Raw genomic sequence first — 22,798 nt, 5'->3', positions numbered from 1 at the left:
CCTGGCAGGTAGGAGCTAGATTGGCGGAAACGTTCATCTGATCTCCACCCCCCTCGTCCCTGATGTTGGGCCTTCTCCCTGCCACCCAGCTCTGCGTTTGGGGGGGGGATCACTGTTGGACTGGCCATAAGGTGCACTGGGCATCTGTGGGGCCCGTGCATTAGTGGCTGTGTGTGTTTGTGTTGACATCAATGGCTATGGATTAAAATCTAGTTGGGCTGTGATGTGCACACGTGAGCCTGTACATCAATGTATGCTCTAGTAATTCTGTTTATGAGGGTTTCTCTGTGTTGTCCCTGACTGCTGTGCCTGCAGTGAAGGTGTGACTTTTACTCCAGCAGGGAGTGGAGGGGGGGCTCTCAGTTTACTGTAAACAATCTGGTTTTACACATGAAATGCATCGTCTCCATGAGTGGGATCAGGAGGGAGATGTTGTAGAGGGGAATTCCTCATCCCTCATGCTGATTGGCTTTCAGATGAAGCCGGCCCCCCAACTACACACACACACACACACACACACAGAGCCAGGTTTGGCATAATGACTGGCTATTGCATACATCTGAGGCTCCAATCTAAAAGCCCTGTGTGAGATGCAAGAGCAGCGGGGATCCCCCCCCCCCACCCCCAGGGCTAACACCAATGACATTAAACAGAGAGGGGGTTCATTTTGTCCCCCTCCTCAGCTTCTCGGTCCCTGTTGGTAGCTGAGTTGTGTATTACCAGCATTCACCTTCATGCCAAAAGCACTTCTTCTACTGCAGGCAACGTCTGTTCTGAGGTTCTCTGTCGGCTTGTGGCCGGGCTTTGCGTGTGCTTTGCGTGTGCTTTGCGTGTGCTTTGTTGAGCGTTACTTGGCGAGAGAGACGAAGAGGAGTAGTCATCGTTCGGGGCCCTTCCCTCTGTAAGAGAAAGCAAGAAAGGATGAAAAATAGTATGGTAAAGGGGGAAAAAATGAGTAGCAAAAACAGAGAAAGAGATGGAGGCGGAGGTGAGACTGCCGCGCGAAGAAGGGTGCACACACGTGTCCGGGGCATGAGCAGGACTGTACCACTTCTGCCCCGGTTTGGGGGGGGGGCAGAGTCTAACCACCTTGAACTCCATGATCAGCATCCAGGAGGCCGTGTGGGTCAAATTCTCACCCTGGGCCAGGAGCTCATTACCCCCCCCACTCAACCAGAAGAGAACTCAGTGCCCCTGACAATTAATGACATCCAAAAAAGAATTATGGTAAAAAAAAAAAAAGCAGTGAAACAGTCAAGCACCGGTGTTACTGGCTGAGAGAGGCTGCGCTAACGGTCACGTCTCTGTGACTTCCGGACTGTGATGTCCGGGTTACAGCCAGGCTTTCCTGTCCTGGGCCCTGCCGTGTCCTTCCCCTCATTGGCAGGAACAGCGCTGCGATTGGCCCGATCTCTCAGCCACGGTGGTGATGGGCTTTATCAGTCTGCTCCATGGCGCTGATGCACAGCAGGGGTTCCGGAATGTTCTTGGGGTCCTCCCCCAGTGCTTTGAGAGGTATATTACTGTTACTGTCAGGGTGGTCACTGAGGCAGCCCTGCTCTCTCACCCCTCCCCCCGGCCCCTTTCCCTCCCCCCAAGCTGTAAGACACACAAACATACACGCCAGCAGACTCTGCATGCTGATAACAAATGAAACGTTTGGAACTTGGCTTTTGTTTGAAGTGGAATGAAGTCGACTGATAAAATGTTTTTATTTTGTGGGGAGTTTTTCATTATTCTTGTTGCAGGGAGCCCCAGAGTCCCAGAAAAACCAGTGGGGCAGACAGTGATTCTGTGGGGCCCAACTCCACTTCCACTGGGCTCTTAACAGCACTTGGACTGTGGCCTTTAGTGGGGGGGCATCTGGCCTGTCCTGTAGAGAGCCCACCCAGCCTGATCACAAGTCATGAAGTAAAATGTTTATTTCCTTTTCTTCAATTATAAACTATCAGGTCCTTAAAAACCTGGTTGCTATTAACTCAGGGGCTTATTAAACTAATCAGATTATCACCTCACAAGTCCTTTATACAATATCCATAAAATACAATATTAATTATTTCTACTTTTTACTAGCTTATATTTTTATAACTTTATCCCTTGCATTCCTTTATTTTTCAATGTATTTTGTTTATTTGTTTAGCCTTTATTGCTCATTTATTCCTCTTCATTGGCCTCCACATCAGTTGTTTCTCCGTCTTTGTTTTAATCTAACATGTGAAACACTTTGAGCTGCATTTCATGTATGAAAAGTGCTATATAAATAACGATTACCATTATTACTATTATTATTATTATTAATATGATAAATAATCACAGAATCAGCGAGCTTCAAGGTGCAGTCATGGCATTCCACAGCATCAGTGCTGCTGCCTCGAAAGGTCGGTCACCGCCAATTTTTAGACGGGTGCGTGGGACGGACGGTAAATTTAGATCAGTACAGAGAGGTTTCAGCTCCGTGACGGGGATACAGACAGCACAGAGTAACGATGCTGCTGGAGACAGCAGATAGGATGCACAACATGGACGGGGGTGTCCCACGGGTGGCTACGCGTGCAGCACGGGGAAACACGCAGATCAGGCGAAACTCTTCACCTTTCGGGGCGACGGCCGTGGGCGTCTTCAGTCATACTGCCGTGTTTTCAGCACTGGGTTGAGAGGGAGATTTAAGACATCACACCTGGTTTTTTTAAGAGGAGAAAAGGGACAGGGAATCAAAGCGATGAAAATCTCATCATGCCACATTCTGCTATTTTTGACAAACACCTGGTGGCTAAAAGAACCCCGACCGCTGCGGCCAGACCCTGGTTGCTGCCATTTGTCTCTCCTGTGCCAGTTGACAGGCACCTCCCACGCACACTCCTGCTGGTGCAGATGGGCGGTGGAACCAGCTCAATATTTTCCCTCTTTAGAAGATTTCACATCAATTCATATTGACTTATTTATACTGCCACTGGATGACGATTCAGCATTGGCAAAGAGGAATTTGTGTAGGTGTTTCACAGCTGATACTAAGGGTCTAGGATTATGAATTGTCAGCATATTTTTGCCAGCCCTCACAGCTAATTAGAAGCTTGAAATATTCCCTGATGGCCAAGAGATACCCCTGTCCAACCAAGGTGGCGTAGAGCTTAAGGAACTCAACTCAAAACAAAGTCCCAGGTTAAAATTCTGTGGATAATTAATGCGGCTGTGTGCTTTGCTGGGATAACTGCTCCTCTTCATCTCTTCTACTGAGGGAATCCTGCTGTGTGCCTCCCTGGCTCCTGATTCTCCGGCTCATCATCTCTTCTGCTTGTGCTTCTGGGACCCTGCTTGGTTCCACGACAGTGAGACCTTGTTTCGGTTAGATTGCTGTTTAGGCTGTGTGTTGTATCACTCAGATAAAGATGACAAACCAGGCCTTCCCTCAGACACACGGCTGTTTAGAAATACCCTGAAGGAAATCAGTTAAGATATCGGGCTCCTGAGTGTCCTCAGCCAGTCAGGAGCCACTCTTTACCGGCCGAAAGTCTTCCGATTGTCCCCTGTGTTCCATGCCTATACTCCCATGGAGTCATATAGCAGTCTTAATAGCAGAGGTGGAAATTTCAGGTTCAGAAAGTGCAAATCCAAACCAAGATTTTGTTTCAACCAGCCAGCAGAGTCACAGTCACAGAGTACTCCACTGGTCGGTTGAAACAAAATCTCAGTCTGGATCTTTACTTTCTGGACCTGTAATTTCCACCTCTGTTTAAGTCACTGTGCCGTACTCTGGGACGTCTACTCTTAATGTGTCAGAGGGCCCAGGTCACTGTCACCTTCCTGTGATCATCTTCACCAGTTTATGAAACCCACCTATTAAATATTTCTCCGTAAGGTTCTTGTCCTTTGCAAGGTATTGGACATTTGCACTGTTATTTCTCTCTGTTGATCTGATTATTAGTTGTAATTACAATTTATTTAGTAGACACCTTTATCCAAAGAGATGTGCAATTGAAAACAATTGGGAGTTAAGGGTATTGTTCAAGGGCCCATCGATGAGATCACACTGCCAACTCTGGGATTTGAACCAGTGACCTAGTTGCCATTTGTGTTCTGACCATCTGCCTGTTTTTTTATTTAACAATTTGGATTCTGATACTGTTTTGCCCTGTTCTGGCTTTCTGACTGATTGCCTGTTGACGGATTCTGTCTTGGCTTTGGTGAATAAAATGCCATGAAACTAAACAGACCATCAACACATTACCTAAAGTAATCCATTAAAGACAGAGGTGGAAAGTTCAGGTCCAGAAAGTACAAATCCAGACCAAGGTTTTATTTCAACCAACCAGTTGAGTATTGAGTAGATTCACAGCCACAGAGTAGTCAACTGCTTGGCTATTGGATTACTTTTGTAACTTCCTCATCACTGTCAACACAGCTGTCCAGAAGCACCTCAGGCCCCTTTTCCACTCCACTGGTGCCAGTGCTGGCACTGGGGCTGGTGCTCGGCTGGTGCTGAAGTTGGGAACCAGCAAGAGCCGGCCTGCATTTCCAAGGATTTGAGAGCCCAGTGGGAACCGGGTGACAATACTGCGCCCACGTGACAAACCACACCCACTTTCCGACATTATCTTTATTTTGTGTTGCCTCGGTTACTCAGCCCGCCTCTCATGATGACTCGGGTGCTTCATCCAGACCAGCAAAGGTTGGGTGTCGGTTTGGAGTCGATTTTGTGGCACTGGCGCCATTTTTTTTTCTGTGGAAAAAACGTGGCACTGGTTCCAAATTGGGGATCGGCACCGGATCGGCACCAGTACATTTGCAGTGGAAAAGGGGTATCAGACACCCAAAGCTGTTCCAAATGGACCTGTTTATCCTTAAGAAAGTGACCAGGGCCAACTGGGCTAATTTCATGATCAGGCAAGATCAACAGAATTGACATTGATTTAGCAATACAACCCCATATGAGCAATGGTCATATGCACCGTCTATACAGAGTCCCTGAGGCAAAGTTTTTCATTTGTTCTGATCCCACCCACTGTCCACGATTGGCTGACATAAGTGTGATGCTGTGGGGTTGGTCAGCTGGACTAATTATGCTGTTACCGGGCATGTTTTGCACCTCATTGTTCATATGTCTAAATAGTATAGATTAATATATGTATTTATGTTAACGGTAAATGTCATAACCGTGTAATGTTTGCCGTGTAATATGTGTTTCATTACCATGTAACCCTGAGTGTTGTTTAAATTGTTAGCTTCCCTGTCTGTGCCGCTGCTAGTATTAGACCAAGAGTGGCTGTTAATATAGAGCAACTTCCATTTTAAGAGCTGACATCTCTATTAAAATGACTCCCACTCATCACAATGCATTCATTTGCTCTCTCTATGTCGGTCTGCTGTATCAAACACATTCTGTGGCCTCTAGGGTTGTGGTGTGACGGAAGGAACAAGATGCCGGTTGATTTAAGTATTTGACAGATTGCTCCTGCTGACCTGGCCAAATTCGTTTTGTCGTTTGAAGTTTATGACCAACATTCACTGTTTTCTCTTGGCACAGAAAAGCTTTGATAAAACTGTGATAGTAATAACAGAGATTACCGAAAGCAAGCCTCCCTGCCTGTACAAATGGTTGGGGAGGGGGAGGGGGGGGGCTGAGTGGATGAGACAGTGGGAACTCCCTAAATTACTTGTCTGGGGTGGGGTGGGGTGAAATTCTGTGGAATTCTCGCAGGCTCTGTAACAAGCAGACAAGAAATGATGCTGATTAAATGAGTTCCGGAGTAGAGGATGATGGGAATTTACAGGGATCATTTTGCAGTTTGGTTAGAAGATGCTTGGGGTGCTCGTCCATGCTGGTGGCGTCTCTGCCACTCTCTGCTGAGTTGTTATGTTGCTATGGATAGTTGTCAATTACCTGCCATGACAACGCTCAAACTCTGAGGCCACCAGCTTCCGAGAATGCAAATGAGGCTACAGTAGTAGGCAGGTATTTTCCCCATAATGCTCTCACTGTTGTGCATCTCCTCACTAGTGTGCATCTGTGCGATTGCTTTTCCTGTCAGTTCCACATTGTTTTCTCTTTTCACTGGTGTGCATCTATGCTTTTGCTTTTCCTGTCAGCTCCACAGAGTTGTCTCTCCTCACTGCTGTGCATCTGTGCGATTGCTTTTCCTGTCAGCTCCACAGAGTGTTCATTCCTCACTGGTGTGCATCTGTGCGATTGCTTTTCCTGTCAGCTCCACAGAGTGTTCATTCCTCACTGGTGTGCATCTGTGCGATTGCTTTTCCTATCAGCTCCACAGAGTATTCTCTCCTCACTGGTGTGCATCTGTGCGATTGCTTTTCTTGTTGGGAGTTCTCGCTAAACACTTCCACAACCATAGAGCTACTATATCAGACTGCACCTGCTCTAGATATAGAGCTAGATCAGCCCATGTGAGGTGTACAAACATCCTGCATTCAAACTGCACAGATGGGAACAGTGACTCTTTTTTATTTGCTTATTTGTAGACACAGATGCATGTGTTTGTAAGTCACAGACCCATGTGTGTCTGTGATCTATCGGGTGTGGAAATCCATCACCTTCTTCTGTTTTAAAAGGATTTATCAGGCAAATAAATCAAAAGCCAGAACCCTCAGCTGAACCTTTGCTGGTATCCAAACACGAATGAAAATCAGAGACACTCCCACTGACACACCCCCTAATGCCTATTGGGCAAGGGTCACAAATGCACAGCTGTCATTGGACCTTCTGAGACTCTGCCTCACGCCTGATGCTCCGCCCATTGACACATTCCCAGGGTGACATCAGTCTCAGGGACCATCCCTTGTGTCCAGTGACTGGTTTTCACATGTCTTTTTGTGGGTGGGTGTTTTTGGTGAGAAAGTGCCCTCCCCTAAAGGTGCATACTTGAGGGCGCCTCCCACACGCCTCCTCGTCCCGCGGCCGTGGGCGACTCCCTAAATGTGCTGTGCTCCTCCACAGTAATCCAGCATAGGGCACAATGGCTGCTCTCTCTGCCCAGCTTCACATTGTTGTTTTCTCCTCCCATCCCACGTGTCTCCGTGATGGACGGGTGTGTCCCCTTCTCATTGTGCCTTAAACGGGAGCACGGGGCGGACAGTGGTTGTCCTCTTTCATTTTTCTATAACTGGAAATCAGGAGTGCCTCACACCTCCAGGGCTGTGGGTGTGATTCCCCGCCCCCCCCCCCCGACTGCATAAGGAATTTGCATTTTCTCCCTGTGTTCGTACAGGTTTCCTCACCGTATAAGGACATGATGTCAGGTGCACTGGTGACTCTAAACTGCCCAGTGTCCCCCGTTGGGTGACATATGCCTCCTGGGACCACCACCCTGTCCTAGATAAGTGTTTGGAAGATGACTGAACTAGTGAGACATTTATTTACTATCAGACATTTAGTTACTACTAAGAAAGTAATAAAGGATATTGTTGATATATTATGTGAGGAAGCCTTAATTGTGATGATTATTCATGAGTTGAGGCAGATTTTAAGAGAAGGGTAACCGCTGAAGGGTGCCATAGTCAGGCACACTGAAGTGTGATGCACTTTAAGGACCTGTTTGTTCCTGACACAGCAGGGACACGCTGACAGGTAGATGGCAAGGGGCTGTATGAGGAAATCACATGTCTGTGCATGTCGTGACACGCCAGGAGCCAGACGCGTGTGTTCCTGTCTGAGCCCACCCCCCCCACACCCCCGTTGGGAATTAAATGTGCATCCTTTACCTTGGAGGGTGTTGTGAGAGCCAAGGGGACGGGAAAGGGTGACGGTGTGCGTCAGTCTCAGGCAGAAACACGTATCACGCTATGGAGTTCAGGGGAAGTGGGAAGCGGGGGGGGGGGGGGATACATAAGGAAGGGTGGGGCCCAATAAATCTCACAGAAGTGACAAATTATGAAATGATATTTCTTTGCCATTTGCGCAACCGCATTGGAATGCTTCTTCTTGCATGTCCCAACTTACTCTCCTCCAAACACGTGCAGCGCTCACAAGAAGTCTTGGGACACTTGCTTAATTCTGTAAAAAGGTTGCAAATTTATTGTTCTCCTAACAAAAGCACGTTCACAAGCAGTGTGTAACATGTCTGCACATATCTTCTGCAGAGACATTTTCTTTTTTCTATTTATTAAGTGTCATCATTTTTTCAGCTAACTCATTCAGTTCTGTTCTTGCCATTTTGCTGATAATTGCAATTGTGGTCATTGACAAAAAGAAACGAAACACAAATGTTTGGTGTTTTATCTTATTGCAAAGGTGTTACTAGATAAAAAAAAAACACCCAATGAACTATAATTTGAGTTTAAATTTATTATTACTTGAAATTAATGTTTTACTTAAAACTACTGTTTGTTTCTGATGTGACTTTTTATAAACAAATGGATAAAGTAATGATTTTTGTTTCAAAACCAATACACTTGCAATATTTTTACTGAATTAAGTAAGTGACTTTCTGTGAACGCTGTATATACAGTTGAGAGCGAAACACAGGGTCCTCACATTCATCTAGCACCTCTGGAGCATTTTCAGGGAGTGGGGGGCAGCAGAAATGTAACTATCCTGTCATGAGATTCAAACCCATGACCTTCACATCACAAGCACAGAGGGCTAACCCACTGAACTGCACACAGATTGCAAGCATGCGTGCTCTACATGTCACACTCTCTGACAACTCCCCCCTGTCAGGAAGGGGTGTTTTGTCCAGAACACATAGTTCTGGTCGCAGTGTCTGTCTGCTGCAAAACAGGCAGCATCTGCTGATGGGCCCCCCAGTTGGGCCCGTCTGTCACCCCGGCATCCCGTGACAGGAAAGGCACAGCCTCACGTGTCACCGTCCCATGCCGACGGACGCCCAGGTGTCCCATGGCCGTCCCCAGTTTGTCCCAACTGCCATCTGGACTGGGACCTTGATCTGAGAGGGTTAGGAAGCCTGGGGAGGGCAGTGACACAACACAGACCGAGAGCACCTGTTTACAGACACGTGAAGTACATACATGCAGACGTGCCAAGGCAGGCACACGGCAGAACAGGAGCGCCTGATTCTGACTCACACGACAAACCTTACTTTTTTTTTGAGCTATAAAAATTTGTTGCTGAGGATTGTTGAGGTCTCCAGCCCAGGCCTGACTCTTAGGTGGGGAACATGATTGGGATGTATATCAGGTGCGCGTCACTGAGGAAACAGGCACAAATAAAATTCAGCTGGTGTTTCTCCTTCATTTTCAGTTTAGGTATACATGTTGACCAATAGAGGGCGGTATTTAGACAGTTTTGCTATAAACGATAAAGTACTTTACAATCTTTATGAAACACTACGTTTTCATTGCATTTTTGTTTATGTTTGTTTCACTAATCTTGGAAGTGTCAGCTAAATTTTTTCCTTTTAGATTGTTAATGTGGGCATCAGGGCAAACTTATGGTCACGTGATTCATCCTGCACAAACACCCAGTGTATGTAACAAAATTCAGTTGACACACACATACATTTTCCCCACTATTCATCACAAGCAGTAAATAGGTAATCACTTGGAGTTTAGAGTCTGAATATTGGTCAAGTAAAGATTCTTTCAAAAAAAAAACAAAGTTGGGGCAGCATGTAGCTCAGTGGTCTAAGCCTGTGATCAGAAGGTTGCTGGTTCAAGTCCCAGCCTCAAAAGAATAATTACATGTATGTGGGCTGCTGAGCAAGGCGCTTAACTCCCAGCACCATGGGCTTCATTATTATTATGGCTGTGACATGCCAGTAAAATGGCTGCATTTATTAAGTAAGGGTCACCTACCCATGCACCCTCCAGTCAGGCATCCTGGTCTGGGTTTGGGGGCGGGAGCCTATCCCGGATGCCCCCCCCCCCCAAATAATCAAAACCAGCCGTACAACCCCCCAATAATTCTGTCTCCCCCAAAATGGGTGGATACCTCTGTGCGTTTTCCTATTGTGAGTCACTAACACATTCCTCACAGTTATGCAAGGAGGGTGCTCTCTGAGGAAGAGGCTTCATTTACCATCCCCTTAATAGGGCTTCCCAGAACCTACTAGCCCAAGACACACTGCAGTGCAAACCGTTCACACAGCTGTTACCCTCCCTCTGGAAACACTCTGGTTGTGCTTGCTTGTTAATGAAAGGTCTGTTTTTTATTTTATCCACTCCGTTGTACCCTCCCCCACCCCAGGGTCACAAGGGGTTGTTTTCTTCTTAATTTTTTTAGGTAGATTTAGAAGGTTGGCAGGATTACTCCTGTCATTTCATCGATAAATGATGGATGATTGAATGTGGCCAGATATGGAGTTACGAGGGGTATTTGGTTTTTTGAAAGCAGAAATCCTTTGTTACAGTAATTCCCTTAAGCTGAAAGATATTTTAGATTTATTCTTCAGTCTATTGCTTTATTCAAGATGGATTACATAGTTACACAAAGGACTTTTTACAATGCCAAATTATTATTATTATTATTATTATTATTATTTATAATAATAATGTTCACCCTGACCAAGATAAGAAGTTGGATGGATGGATGGATGGATGGATGGATAGATACTGTACAAGTTCAGGGTTTTCCATAAATACAGTCTTGGTCTTCCAATCAGACAAGTCGCACATCCGTTATCCAATCGAGGACTTGCCCTTGACACCGCGGCTGTGGGAAGCATCCTTGTTAAGGCTTTGATAGGCAGCTGACGGCAGATTACCCAGATTGTTTCACATGGATAAGGAGTGCAGATAGTCAGACCGCTGCTGTTTGTTTTTGGGTCACTCGCAGTCCAACCTGCAGCAGTTTAACCTGCCCTTGTCAGATGGGGATATTGTATTGAGGAAAAACTCAATACTAGCCACGATCCGCACTACCCGGCGTTATGTACTAAGTAGGACATTAGGGCAACGGTGACACATGCTTTTGCCTATAACATATTTTGCATCATCAAAGTCCGCAATGCGTAAAATTGGAAGCAAAGTAAAAGCGATCAAGATGTGTCAGCTATGTGAAGTACTGTAGAAATCGTAGAGATTACCGAGGGCGTAGGGTCATTAGTCACGCTTTGTAAATAGCGACCGTATCACAGCGATATCATATGTGCGGTTGAGTTTACTGCTTCCGCCGTAAAACCCGAGCGTCTCCGCGACCCCCCGCATGCAGCCCTCCCCCGCCTTATTGGGAGCCTCCGGACCGCATTCCTCTGCCTTCCCGGCAACGAGCGGAGGCGTCCCCCCCCCCCCCCCACTAACGCAAACCATGTGTGCAAAGCGGAGCAGAAAAACACCGCGGATCGCATCCCGGGAGGGGCTGGCGGCGCCTGCTGGCCCGTTAGTGGGAAGCCAGTGGGAAAAACACAGCATTTAGGTACATTTTAAACGAAAATGCCACAACTATTAAACCTAAAAAATAAGTAAATGGTTTGATCATTGTAAATCGTAATACTTCGGTAATTTATTAAAGGGGTATCATTTTAGATCAATGCAATATTATACGTGCTCTGGATGTCAATATTGTACTTAATTTTATTATTATTATTATTATTATTGTTATTATGTGTTTGTTTTTTTTATTTGTATAATATGTAGCATTGGTGGAGAAGCACACGTTCATTCACAGTGACAAGGTATTCTACCATCAATAACCGTTTTTGCACAATGTTTAAAACTCCCCGGCTGTTTTACATATAAAGATACATGTGTGACACATGCATATGTGTTTTGGTCCCTTCTGTAAAGTGCTGGTCCGGTGCGGTCCGGTCGTTTCCAAACGGCACAGTCAGCAGCTTTATTAGCGCGTCCGGGACCGAAAGTGACATAATGGTTCCAGCAGCGGGGCGGGGTTTAAGCGGCTGGGCGGCTGGAGGGAGGGGAAGACTAGAGCCGGGGGTTTTCCGTGGCAGAGCCCATTGGCGGCGAGCGGGTTCACTGCACCCGTTCGTACCGTAGAAGTGGCGTTAGTTAGTGTTATTTGGGAGAATGTCACCGTGGATTTCTTCTATGATGCGGCTGTAAGACGGACGCCCCTCCCGCACCCATGGTTTACCAGCCCGGCATGCAGTCCGATCCGCAGAGCGCCCGCACCGGCTGCCTGGATGTAATGTTCGATGCGAGCGTCTGGAGGATCCGTAGTATCTGGGACGCGGTGAGGCTGGAGCTGGCCGGAGATGCCGGGCCGGTGGTGCTGCACAGCTTCACGCAGCTGGACCCCGACCTGCCGCTGCTGGAGGTGAGCGCCACGGCCACCGGCTGTCTTTAGCTTTATCGTTTATAACCTTGTTCATTTATAAGCGATTTATTCTGCCGTGTAATTATTTCGCCCGCCGAAATTAATCTGCTAAAACGTATATCCTTCTTTAAATAATAATAACACACTATGGTACTTCCCTTCACGGCAGGTTAGTTTTATACATATACTTTTAATACACTATAATTGTACTATCTGAGAGTGGTGTACCGATGTAAGTGATTATCAATACGTATACGTTGCACATACGTCTAGCCGAAGTGAACACAGTACCTTGTTTTGGCAATCTGATTGTCTTGCATGTGTTTACTAGGTTAATTGCAGCTGTTTTAGTCATTTGTCTGTGTTATCATCTCTTGGCTCATGCAAGGATGCTCGCTCGCCCACTGGACACATGCAAACACCCCGGTTAACGACTGGGATTATTTCTCTCATCTCTTCTGCATTTTCTCCTCGCCGATCCAGTAGCGTTCAGTGCCGCTTGGGTTTTTTAGCCTGTCTAAGCCGTCTGTCCGTATCGGCCTCCTGGCAGCCCAGCTCTGCGCTACTATTCATTCCTATTTATATCGTTTCTCGAAGAGAATCTGTACAATACCCTCAAGTAACACCCGTGTGACTGAAAGGCATGTTAACCGAGAGAGGTCCAGCTTATCAAGACTGGGGTCATAATAGGTGACATCACTACAAGATATAGCTGCTAATTGTATTTGACCCTGTGAGCTGCTGATTTCTGCTCACTGGAGTTTCTGGTACATCACACCAACATGCCTGTTTAGACAGAGGCCGCCGATGTTTATACCGTAGAATATGACCCATATATGATCTCGGGACATGAACTTGTGTTGTTGTGTTTGGAGTGCACTCCAAATCATATGCTGACAAGTTTGTTCTTTGGGTGGCTTTTCCTTCTTGAAAGAAACTTCTACAAAGAAGAATTTTGGCCAGTCTGACATACAGAACACACACAAGTGTTTATATTAAAAAGACAATAGGAACTCCTCAGTTTTACATCTTCGCTGGGAGTTGAAACCCAAATACACAAAAGTAACTGAATGTTGTAAGAGTGGCTTTTCTACTCTATCTGTCATACTCACGTGTGATTTATAGATCAATCTAATGTTTTGGGAATTGAGAGACAGATCTGCAGATGATGTAATAAAATCTGTGTGTTTGCTGTAATGTCCTTAGGGTGGTATTAATATGCAGCTGTTTTGCATCTTTTTTTTGCAGTATCCCATAATGCTTAGCTAAAGGTTTATTTTGTCAGCTTATCTAATAAGGGTTTTATATTCAGGTGTCCATGTTCATTTCCATTCGTCCACTTCATCGGAGGATCACTGTTTCGCCACTGCTCCTTGCATCTCCTGTTGTTTGCCTTTTAGGTCAACAATTCAATAATCTGCTGTGATTGTGTAATAGTCTCTCTTGTGCCACAAATGCATAATGGGCGTCAGCTTTGGAAAAGCACCGGCAGTGAACTGGCCCTCTGAAGTTATACCTCCTACTACGAAAGATACTATATTTAGGCTCGGAAAGACGAGTTGGCATTTGTGGGCTGTTTCTGGTGTTGATGAAGGTGAGCAATGAGACTCGTTAATGATAGACAACGCCTTTCTTCAGAGTGTCTCAAGACGGAATCTAATCCTTCCCTCCAGAACCCAATTAGCTAATTGAGGCTAATCTGCATTCTCTCTTTGAGCCTCCAGGCTTGAGCTCCAGATCCCAGCTCATCATTATTTCCAGTGTTTTTGAGTGTATGTGTGTAGGGTAGGGGAATCCCAGATTCAGGCCGTGGGTTTTCTGTGGAACTGATTCTGGTAAGCAGGTGGACCAACCACTGACCATATCCTGTTGCTTGCTAGAGAGGTATAAAGTTCCAAACAGAACTGATGCTGTACAAACAATGACGTGAAGTTATTTGTTTTTATATGTTTGCCCCAGGACTTACAAACACAGCAGAATATAGATGCCTGTTTGGCAAGAGGAAGTTAAGGGGAGCGCATCCATATCTGGATTGCATGTTGTGCTGTTTTTGTTCTGCTTTTCCGGTCAAACCACCCGTGGTCGCCCCAATTGAAGGGCTCGGAGGTTCATCGACTAGACATGGAGTATGTGATAGCGGTTCAGTTCTCAGTGGGGGGTCAATCCAGCAGCTCAGTCCGGTGATCCATACCTGGGGGAGGGTAAACCAGTGACTCCATATTGAGTAGTAATGGCTCTGGTGTGGTGCTGACATGGCACCGCGGATCTCTGTCCTGTCTCTGGGATAGATATTTCTGGGTGTTTTTGGAATCTGTTCGATAATTTCTGTGCTGTTGATGATGTCATAACGTGAAGAGAACCTCTTGAATCCACTGGTGCATTATCTATGGATGGTCATGTATCGGGGTGCAATGTTGATGATACGAGGCTGTCACGGTGATCTAGGGGGCCATTCGGGAGGCCAACATGGGTGCCTTTAAATCCCAATGGGGGCAGTGTGGGATATTATAGCACCGCCCTGCTGGTGCCACTGCGTAGCCCGCGGGCATGAAAAGCTGAAGGCAGCCCACAAGTCAAAGGCAGGCCGGCATCTTCTCAATGGGTGCTTTGTTTGCTTGGCCTGTGAAAGCCTATTCGGGTCAGAGGGCTTGGTCATTAAAACCCCAGCCAATTGAAAGCTCTTCCATGTGTGTTTTTATGCAGGAAGGTCCAGCACCGGCCAGCTTGTTTTCTCCTTGAATTGGCTGTTCAGGGAATTCCAAGCCCTCCTTGAACTTTATTGTTTTGTCCTCCCCCCATTGAACTAAGGATCTGATCTACAGGAGGTCTGATATGGGTTAAGGGCCATCACTTTGGGGGGGGGGGGGGGTGAGTCATGCTAGTGATGGTGTTTCTGATGCAGTTACGGAGTGTTCTTTTATTTATAGAAGCATTAGGTTTAATTGCTCTGACTGATTTGGTCGTGCTGTGTGATTTTATCTCCTGGAAAACCTGCTTATGTCATTTTCGATGATCAGGAATGGATGAAGGCAGCAAAGGAAAAAACGTTGGAGGGCCCTCCTGTGGTCTCTCTCACAGCTACAGCGTGGGGGAGGGGGATGGACAAGGGGGCCAAAATGAGAGAAACAGATTAGTTTGGCGGGGGAGGGGCTCCAAATGGAGTGAGGAAAGTGCGTGTCTGTTTTTTTTCCCCCGATTTTGTCGATTTTGTTCCAAATCCACTTCAGCTTTTTGCAGAGAAACTCTCCATCTGAGCTGTAATCTGCCCTCCGAACAAAACAACCACATCTCTGAAAATATGATACGACAGCTGAACCACTTCCCCAGAAAATGAGTTGCTGCGTAAGGGCAGAAAAGCCAGAAACCCCCCCCCCCCCCGCAACGCCATTTGTCTTATTTTGCCACAGGAGTGTCTGCTTTAGTTATATACGCACACGGATCTGGTTCTGGTGGGTGAGTCCGGCCATGTTTTGTAGGAACGTCTGGAAAGGCCACACTGGTTCAAACCTGGTTTGGAGGACGAGTGGCCATCGGCGCCACCTAGCTTCCCATAAAACAGCTGAGTAATGACAATGCCGACTCAGCTCTGCAGCTGATTTAAGTGCCTCTCTGTGGTTGGAGGTCGTTTCCCTGCCCGTGAAACAAATACCAGGGCATTCGCACCAGGAGTGGCTTCTCCGTGCAGAGTACGTGTCGGCGGCTGGGGTGACTCTTGGCAGAGATGCGATGCTCCAAATCCCGTTTTTGGTGATGCCTGACTGGAAGGTGTGTTGGTTTCAGACCCCCAGGAAGTGCGTTGGGATCATCCAAGGAGATGAAGGGTCTGAGGGTGGAGGCGGAGTTAGGGTGGAGGCGGAGTTACGGTTAGGGTGGGGTTACAGTTAGGGTGGGGTTACAGTTAGGGCGTATCCTGAGTGCGAGCATTTTTGCTTGTAAGAGCCTTTGAGATCACTGGGTTGCCACCCATCCCCTAAGCCCCTGGGGGGGGGCAGATAGCAGCGTATGGCTGGGCGGGGCCCCTCAGCCACTCAAGGAATCGACATGCAACACCCAGACCTGCCAGTGACAGACAGCGAGATTAAAACACATGTTCACTAGAGTCCTGGGTGGCGCTGTTGAATAGAGCTGTGAGGGCATGACAGCAATATTAGTATTTATATTTGTAGTAGTATTAGTACTCAGTTTTTGTTTTGCATTTAATTTGAGTTTACCGGTGGTCAGAAGGACACACGGGGAGCGATTTTTGTTGTATAGTATAACTGACTATTTACTGTGCATATGACTCTTAAATATTGAATCTGTTACCCATATGGCGCCCCCCTCAGCCCAGACAGGTGCACTGCAGAAAACTGGTGCCTCAGGTGTTTTTCACTTCATGAAGCCCAGCATAGGGCTTCCTACCTTGAAAAGCACCGGTGTTTTGGGCTGCTCTGTGGCTTCCGTACATCAAAGAGGAATGCGTGGGTACGAGAGAGAGGAGCGCCGTAAACACCCCCCACCCACTCCCGAACCACCCGCACCTGTAACTTCCTCTAAGCAACTGATGAGGAACTGAGCCGGATGAGGGGGGAAACCTCATGTTACCGTGTGCAGCCATATTGGAGCCCCTCCCTCTCAGGTTTCAGGGGTCACGTTACTCCCAGCTTTGCGGAAATGTCTTATTTATAGGGGTTAATTTTTCTGTCAGTCAAGCTTCTGGCAGCTGTGCTGTGCTGAGTCTGTCGTCTCGTGACTGAACGTGGTCGCTGTCGTTGCTAGGGAACGCCTCGAGAAGTTTGTTAGTTTTTCGTTCAGCGAGGCTGTCTGTTAGCGTGCCCGCTCTGGTTATGCTTGTAAAAAACTGTCGTCAAGATGTTTTCTGTCCTGAAATAACAGCTACTCACTCCGCTTACAAACAAGCGAGTGAGAAAGTATGAAACTTTGTTTGAAAATGACAAGAAGGCATTTGTATGAAATCCAGTGCCATATTTTATTTTGCTTACAGTAAATAAACGGTTCCAGATGTTTGGTTTGTTGTGAGGGATAAATGAATCCCCTGGGCACAGTGTTGTGTTTATAATGTCAGTGTATTGTATAGAGTACTGTAGAGGGATTCTACCTTTGATTCATTTGTCTATGCAAAAAAAAACAAAAAACTTTGTGTTGTGAACACTATTTGATTAAAGGGAAACTAGCAGAGCTCACAATGTGGTCAGCGCTGCTGCTGGAAGTCCATTCATAAGAAGAGGGTCGCTGTGGAAACAAGGAAAGTGAAAGGTGTGTGTGCTTGGGGGGGGCGTGGTGTTAATTACTGCAATGGATCAGACCTGGTAGAATCTTGAGTGATGCGTGTCAGCCCAGCCCCACCAAGAACATCATGTCCTGGAAATGTTTGGGAGGTCAATTGCACCAGGCTTCTCTGACAGCAGACACCAAGAGCATGAATGGTGGGCATGTTCACTTAAAGAAATTATGGGAGAGATAATACTGAAGTCAGAAACGTGGAGAGGTGGAGGGCAGGATGGAGGCAGGATGGATGTGGGGTGGAGGCAGGATGGAAGCAGGATGGAGGATGGATGTGGGGTGGAGGCAGGATGGATGTGGGGTGGAGGCAGGATGGAAGCGGGATTGAGGCAGGATGGATGTGGGGTGGAGGCAGGATGGAGGCCAGGTGGAGATAGGGTTGAGGCAGGATGGAAGCGGGATTGAGGCAGGATGGATGTGGGGTGGAGGCAGGATGGAGGCCAGGTGGAGATAGGGTGGAGGCAGGATGGAAGCGGGATTGAGGCAGGATGGATGTGGGGTGGAGGCAGGATGGAGGCCAGGTGGAGATAGGGTTGAGGCAGGATGGAAGCGGGATTGAGGCAGGATGGATGTGGGGTGGAGGCAGGATGGAGGCCAGGTGGAGATAGGGTGGAGGCAGGATGGAAGCGGGATTGAGGCAGGATGGATGTGGGGTGGAGGCAGGATGGAGGCCAGGTGGAGATAGGGTTGAGGCAGGATGGAGCACTAAGTTTGCAGCTGAAAATGGGTCATGTTACTCACCATTGGTGCCTCTCTGCAAACCTCTTCCCTTGACAGCCATTGAGGGCGGGGTGGCTCGGGGGGGGACTATGACGCAATAAAGCGTCAGTGATTGGCACTCTGGGTAGACCTGTGGGGGGTACACCTTTAGCGTCAGAGGGATTGCCGTCCCTGTCTTTCCGATGATCGCAGTAGGCTCTGCTGCTTTCGGGTCCCCTTTCTGCTGGAGGATTTCCGATGGCCACCGCTTATGGGGCCACGTCTGATTCAGCTGCACGCTTCCCCTTTTGCTCACGCGGCTCGCTTTCCATTTTATCTGGGTTTTTTTTGTACAGTGTGCTGTTCTGCTTTCCGGGCTCCGCACTCTCCCCTCCATTCCTGCTCACCTCTCCTCTTGTATTTCCCGGTTGCTAAATTCCTGTCATAAATGCACTCTAATTTACAAAAGAAGGATATCCAGAAATCTGAGAATGGCCTGGCCCATTTTCATGTTTTCCTTCACTGAAGAAAGAAATTTGCACAAATAGCACATAACTACAGATTGCCTCACTTAATCCGAGGGGATTGGATGCGAGAACAGCATAAACACACAGACACACACAGACATATGCTTGTATTCATTTCTTTGGAAATACAGGCAAAATATTTTTATATTAAAAATAAAACAAAAATACAGTCACAAATTTTTATGAAATTGAGGTTATCCCTGTGGGTGCCGAAAAAATATTTCAAAAATTTACAGGTTTTTATCATATTATAGGGAAATGTGGTCCCCACAATGTAATAATTACCAACACACACACATACTCGCACACATACACACCGGACTCAGACCAGAGAGAGAGAGAGAGAGGATCTCTTTTTTTTTCTGTTCTTGGCCTCCCAGCTGCGGATCTTGCTGTTGTACTCTCCGGAAAGTTCCCGGGCTGAATTGTTTGGGCTGCCGACCTCCCAGTCTGCGGGGAATGTGTGGTGGGAAACACTCTGGGGTCACTGCAGACCAGAGCTCCTCCTCAGAAACTTAATTAATGAAGCTGCAGTGACAGATAGTGGGGTCTGCACAAGTATGCCAGCTCCATCTGTGCACCACCCCCCCCCCCCCCCATGATCAGCACCACCCCCCTCCCCCCAGTTCCACGCCGCTAACCCCATTCTGTGTCGGCTGTTGTTCACAGACTGCAGTGCGGTAAACGGTATGACGTCTTTCTTTAAGACGCCCCCCCCCCTTAAATCCACACTGGTCATGATCTCCCACCCCCATGTCTCCTGATCCGCATCACGCCTGCGGGAATCCGCCGGGGACTCCCACCAGTGATCCATTGTCTCAGCAAAGAAAAACAAAAGCAAATGAAGTGCACAATCAGACCCCCCCTTCCACCATGTGCTGGCATGATAAGGGGGAACAACCCCCAACCCCCTCCTGGGACTGGACAGGTCTGCTGATGCCTGACAGCGACAATGAAGCATGAGCTAAGCCTCTCTGAGGTCTTGTTCCCCCCCCCCCCCACTGCACTCCGATCTTTTCCGCTGCAGATGTCCTGAGGTGGGGGGGGGGGACCAGAGGGCTGGGGACACTTTATCCCTGAGGGCCGGGAGGATGCTGAACTTCACGGCTTCAGAAACACTTGCAGGGCCATTCAGGGAGAGATGCAAGGGGGGTGGGGTCGGGTCGGGGGGGGGGGGGGGGGCATGTTCCTTTAAGCCTTTTGCAGGAGCTGTTTGTAGGGTTTAATTAGAGTGACGAAAATCCAGGCTCCATGTAATGTTACAAGCCTGGAGGAGCGTCCGTGTGAGAGTGAGATACTTCATATCTTGCTTCTCCAGCTAACAATTAAAGTGCTGCATTCCGGGCACTGCACCCACAACTACATCCCTGCACATGCCCTCGACTCCCGGGTACAGCCACATAAACATCAGCCGTTACGGCTCAGCAGTGATGCTAAGCTCCCTGTGCAGAGCTGCCCCTCAGAGAAATGGGGTTTTCACCTTCAATTCCAGGCGTCGGTTTCTGTGCCACTTAAATGGAAAGTGAGTAATTCTTTCCTGCCATCTGTAGTTTAAGGTGTGTATGGCGGGCAGTTTACACCCCAAGACGGTTACTGCATTCTGACTCAGCAAATTACACGGGGAAAACCCGGCGGCTAATGGAAGTAAAGCAAACAGATCCTGTCTTCCCGAACGGGTTATGCTAGTCCCAGTCCGCTGGGCGGTTCAAATAGACACTTTGCTGGAGGTTTAGCAGACGTCAGGGTCCTGGGGGCTCTTCCTGCTGCTGTCGTGGGGCTGCTGCTCTCGTGGGGCTCACTCAGCTTCGTATTCCGCGGTCTTCGCCTGACGTGACTCGGGAGCACTGATGGGACAGACGTGTTTTCTGAACCGCTTCAAATCTTGCGTGAACGTGGTTGACGTTACACCCATTTGTGCCTCAGAGATATGACATACAGTTAGGGATCAGTCTTGTTTGCTGCTGGTCCTTGCTGCGGTGTATTTGCGGTATTTCCCCTGTCTCTATGGAAACCCAGGGTAAGCCGTCTCCAGGTCCGGCGGCTGGTTTACTCAGGGTCCTTTTTGCTTTGGGCCTTGTTACCATGGTGATGCCTCAGCCTGTCCCAGCTCGGGCTGCTGGGGGTGATAATGTAGCTTGAGAAGCAGATTTTTGCAGTTTTATGCTAGTCTGTTTCCTTTTGTTTGCTACACGCGTGTTTCTACCAGCATTATCACCATTAATGAAAAACGAAGACTATAACAAAACATTTTTGTAAACAAAATTAAGAACTAGAACTAGAAAACTACAACTAAATAAAAAAATATAGAAATTGCTTTTGAAAACTACACTGTAGGTTTTATTTCCTTATGAAACCACATACAAAATATGCGTCAAACTTTGCGTTGCCATTTCTGTTATTTGTCTTTAATGGCCATTAATAATGTGCACTGTTTATTCATGTAGCATTCTCTGAAGGTCAGACACAGAAAATGGCCCTACAACTTACAGTCTGTCGCTAGAAATCAAATGACTAAAACTGAAACTAAAACGTAAAAACAATGGAAATGTAGCTGCAAAATATGAGCTAATAAAAGCACAGTGAAAATGGACTAAAATTAAATTGAATTTCAGATGAAAATTGAACACATACAAAAACAAAAACTAAATAAAAACTCAACTATAATAACACTAGTTGCTACATAAATGTGTGTGTGTGTGTGTGTCTGAGTGCCTCTTAGTAACAACAAGCAAGCTGAAAGCCAGTCTATTCTAAAACGCCTCAGATGACATTTTTTTTAAGTGACCGTTCCGCAGGCAAATTGGGCATCCGCCTGTCACCACCCGACCATAACCCCCCCGAAACAAAGAGCTCCCCTTGTCGCCATAGCAATGATTAACATGAGTAAGTGCCATGTCATAAGAGATCGGATCGTATTTCACCACGGCGAGTCCGACGTGGCGTAATTCAGCAGCTGCTGAAATGCTGTTATTTTGAGCTGAAATGGAAAAGTCTCTCTTCCTTCCTGCCTGTGGTTTTACTCAAAGTATCGATGCATCATTCCTGTCAGCACTGCATTCAGTGTGAAACGAGTAAAACACAGAGAGGTCAGTTCTCCTTGATTTGTTTACTTTATTGCTTACAGAAAGTAACTGATCCTGGTCACCGTGGAGATAAACATTTCATCCATTGGTGCAGCTATAGATGTCTGTCAATTCAGTGTGGACTCTGATTGGTCCATCACGTGGATGCTCGGACTGCTTTCTGTGTCCCCTGTAAGGGACTTGCGTCTCCCTAAGGGCCAGTCAGATTCTTTCTAGAGGGTGCACTTAATTTTAAATAAATCTTTTGTCTAGCATTTGATCCAGCCTTGGGAAACGGTGGGGGATTGCAAAGTGCAGGAAATCCGTCCTTGCTGGAACACCTCTGCTGATACTCCTACAGTATTACCCCCCCCCCCCCTTCCCTTACTAGCACACGCACTCCCAGGGTCAATGTGACACTGCGGCAGTCCATCGCACAACAAGAACCGCCCCCCTATTTCAGCGTGACCTATCAGAGTGCATACAGGGCAGGCAGCATCTCCTGATTGGCTGACAGCCAGGGGCCGAGTCACGCAAAGCTTGGCCGTGAGTGCCTCCAGACAAGGCCGATGAGGTGGGGGTGGCACTTGGGGGAACAATGCAGCATGTGTCTCCTGTCAGCATGACTTATTTTTCACCTCCCCCCCCCCCCCCCTTAGCCAGTCAAAACCCTCCACTTTGTCACTGAATCTTCTTTTTACCACAACACAGCACATTATTCAAAACAAAGGAAGAGAGATTTTAGATTCACCACTCAGGGGCATCAGGGACGGGGGGAGAAGGTGATCTGTGTGCTTTTGCTGTGACCCCCTTAGTTCCAGCTGCCCGTTTATCTGGCTTTGGAACTGAGGCCAAAATAGACAGGAGTCGGATTCCGCCTGCACAGGGTCCTGCTTTGTGCTGCAGTGGCCTTGTGTTTTTTTTGTTTTTTTTTTCACTCCCCTGGCTTTTTTTGGGTTTGTTCCGGACAACAAAATCAGGAGGGTGTCTGTGATTTGGGGGGGGGGGGGCGAATTCTCAGCATTCTCCTGCTGCCTAATTCC

At 47.4% G+C, this 22,798-nt stretch overlaps 1 protein-coding gene across 2 annotated transcripts in view; it reads left to right on the top strand.

Moving 5' to 3' along the window:
- LOC111858727 (ral guanine nucleotide dissociation stimulator-like) overlaps nt 1–22,798 on the top strand; it is a 36,096-nt gene that overhangs the window by 2,717 nt on the left and 10,581 nt on the right. The window contains exon 1 of one of the 2 annotated variants that reach the window (XM_023840737.2): nt 11,820–12,184. The exons of the other annotated variant lie outside the window; for it this stretch is intronic. Within the exon in view, the coding sequence (XP_023696505.2) occupies nt 11,993–12,184 (192 nt within the window). The 5' untranslated portion in view covers nt 11,820–11,992. Of the gene's footprint in view, nt 1–11,819; nt 12,185–22,798 lie in introns of those variants that run through there. 2 annotated transcript variants of the gene reach the window in all.

This window comes from Paramormyrops kingsleyae, chromosome 2 (assembly GCF_048594095.1).
Source record: "Paramormyrops kingsleyae isolate MSU_618 chromosome 2, PKINGS_0.4, whole genome shotgun sequence".
Classification (NCBI taxonomy): domain Eukaryota; kingdom Metazoa; phylum Chordata; class Actinopteri; order Osteoglossiformes; family Mormyridae; genus Paramormyrops; species Paramormyrops kingsleyae.
Note: the sequence above shows the minus strand (reverse complement) of the source record. Positions and strands in the feature narration are given on the sequence as shown.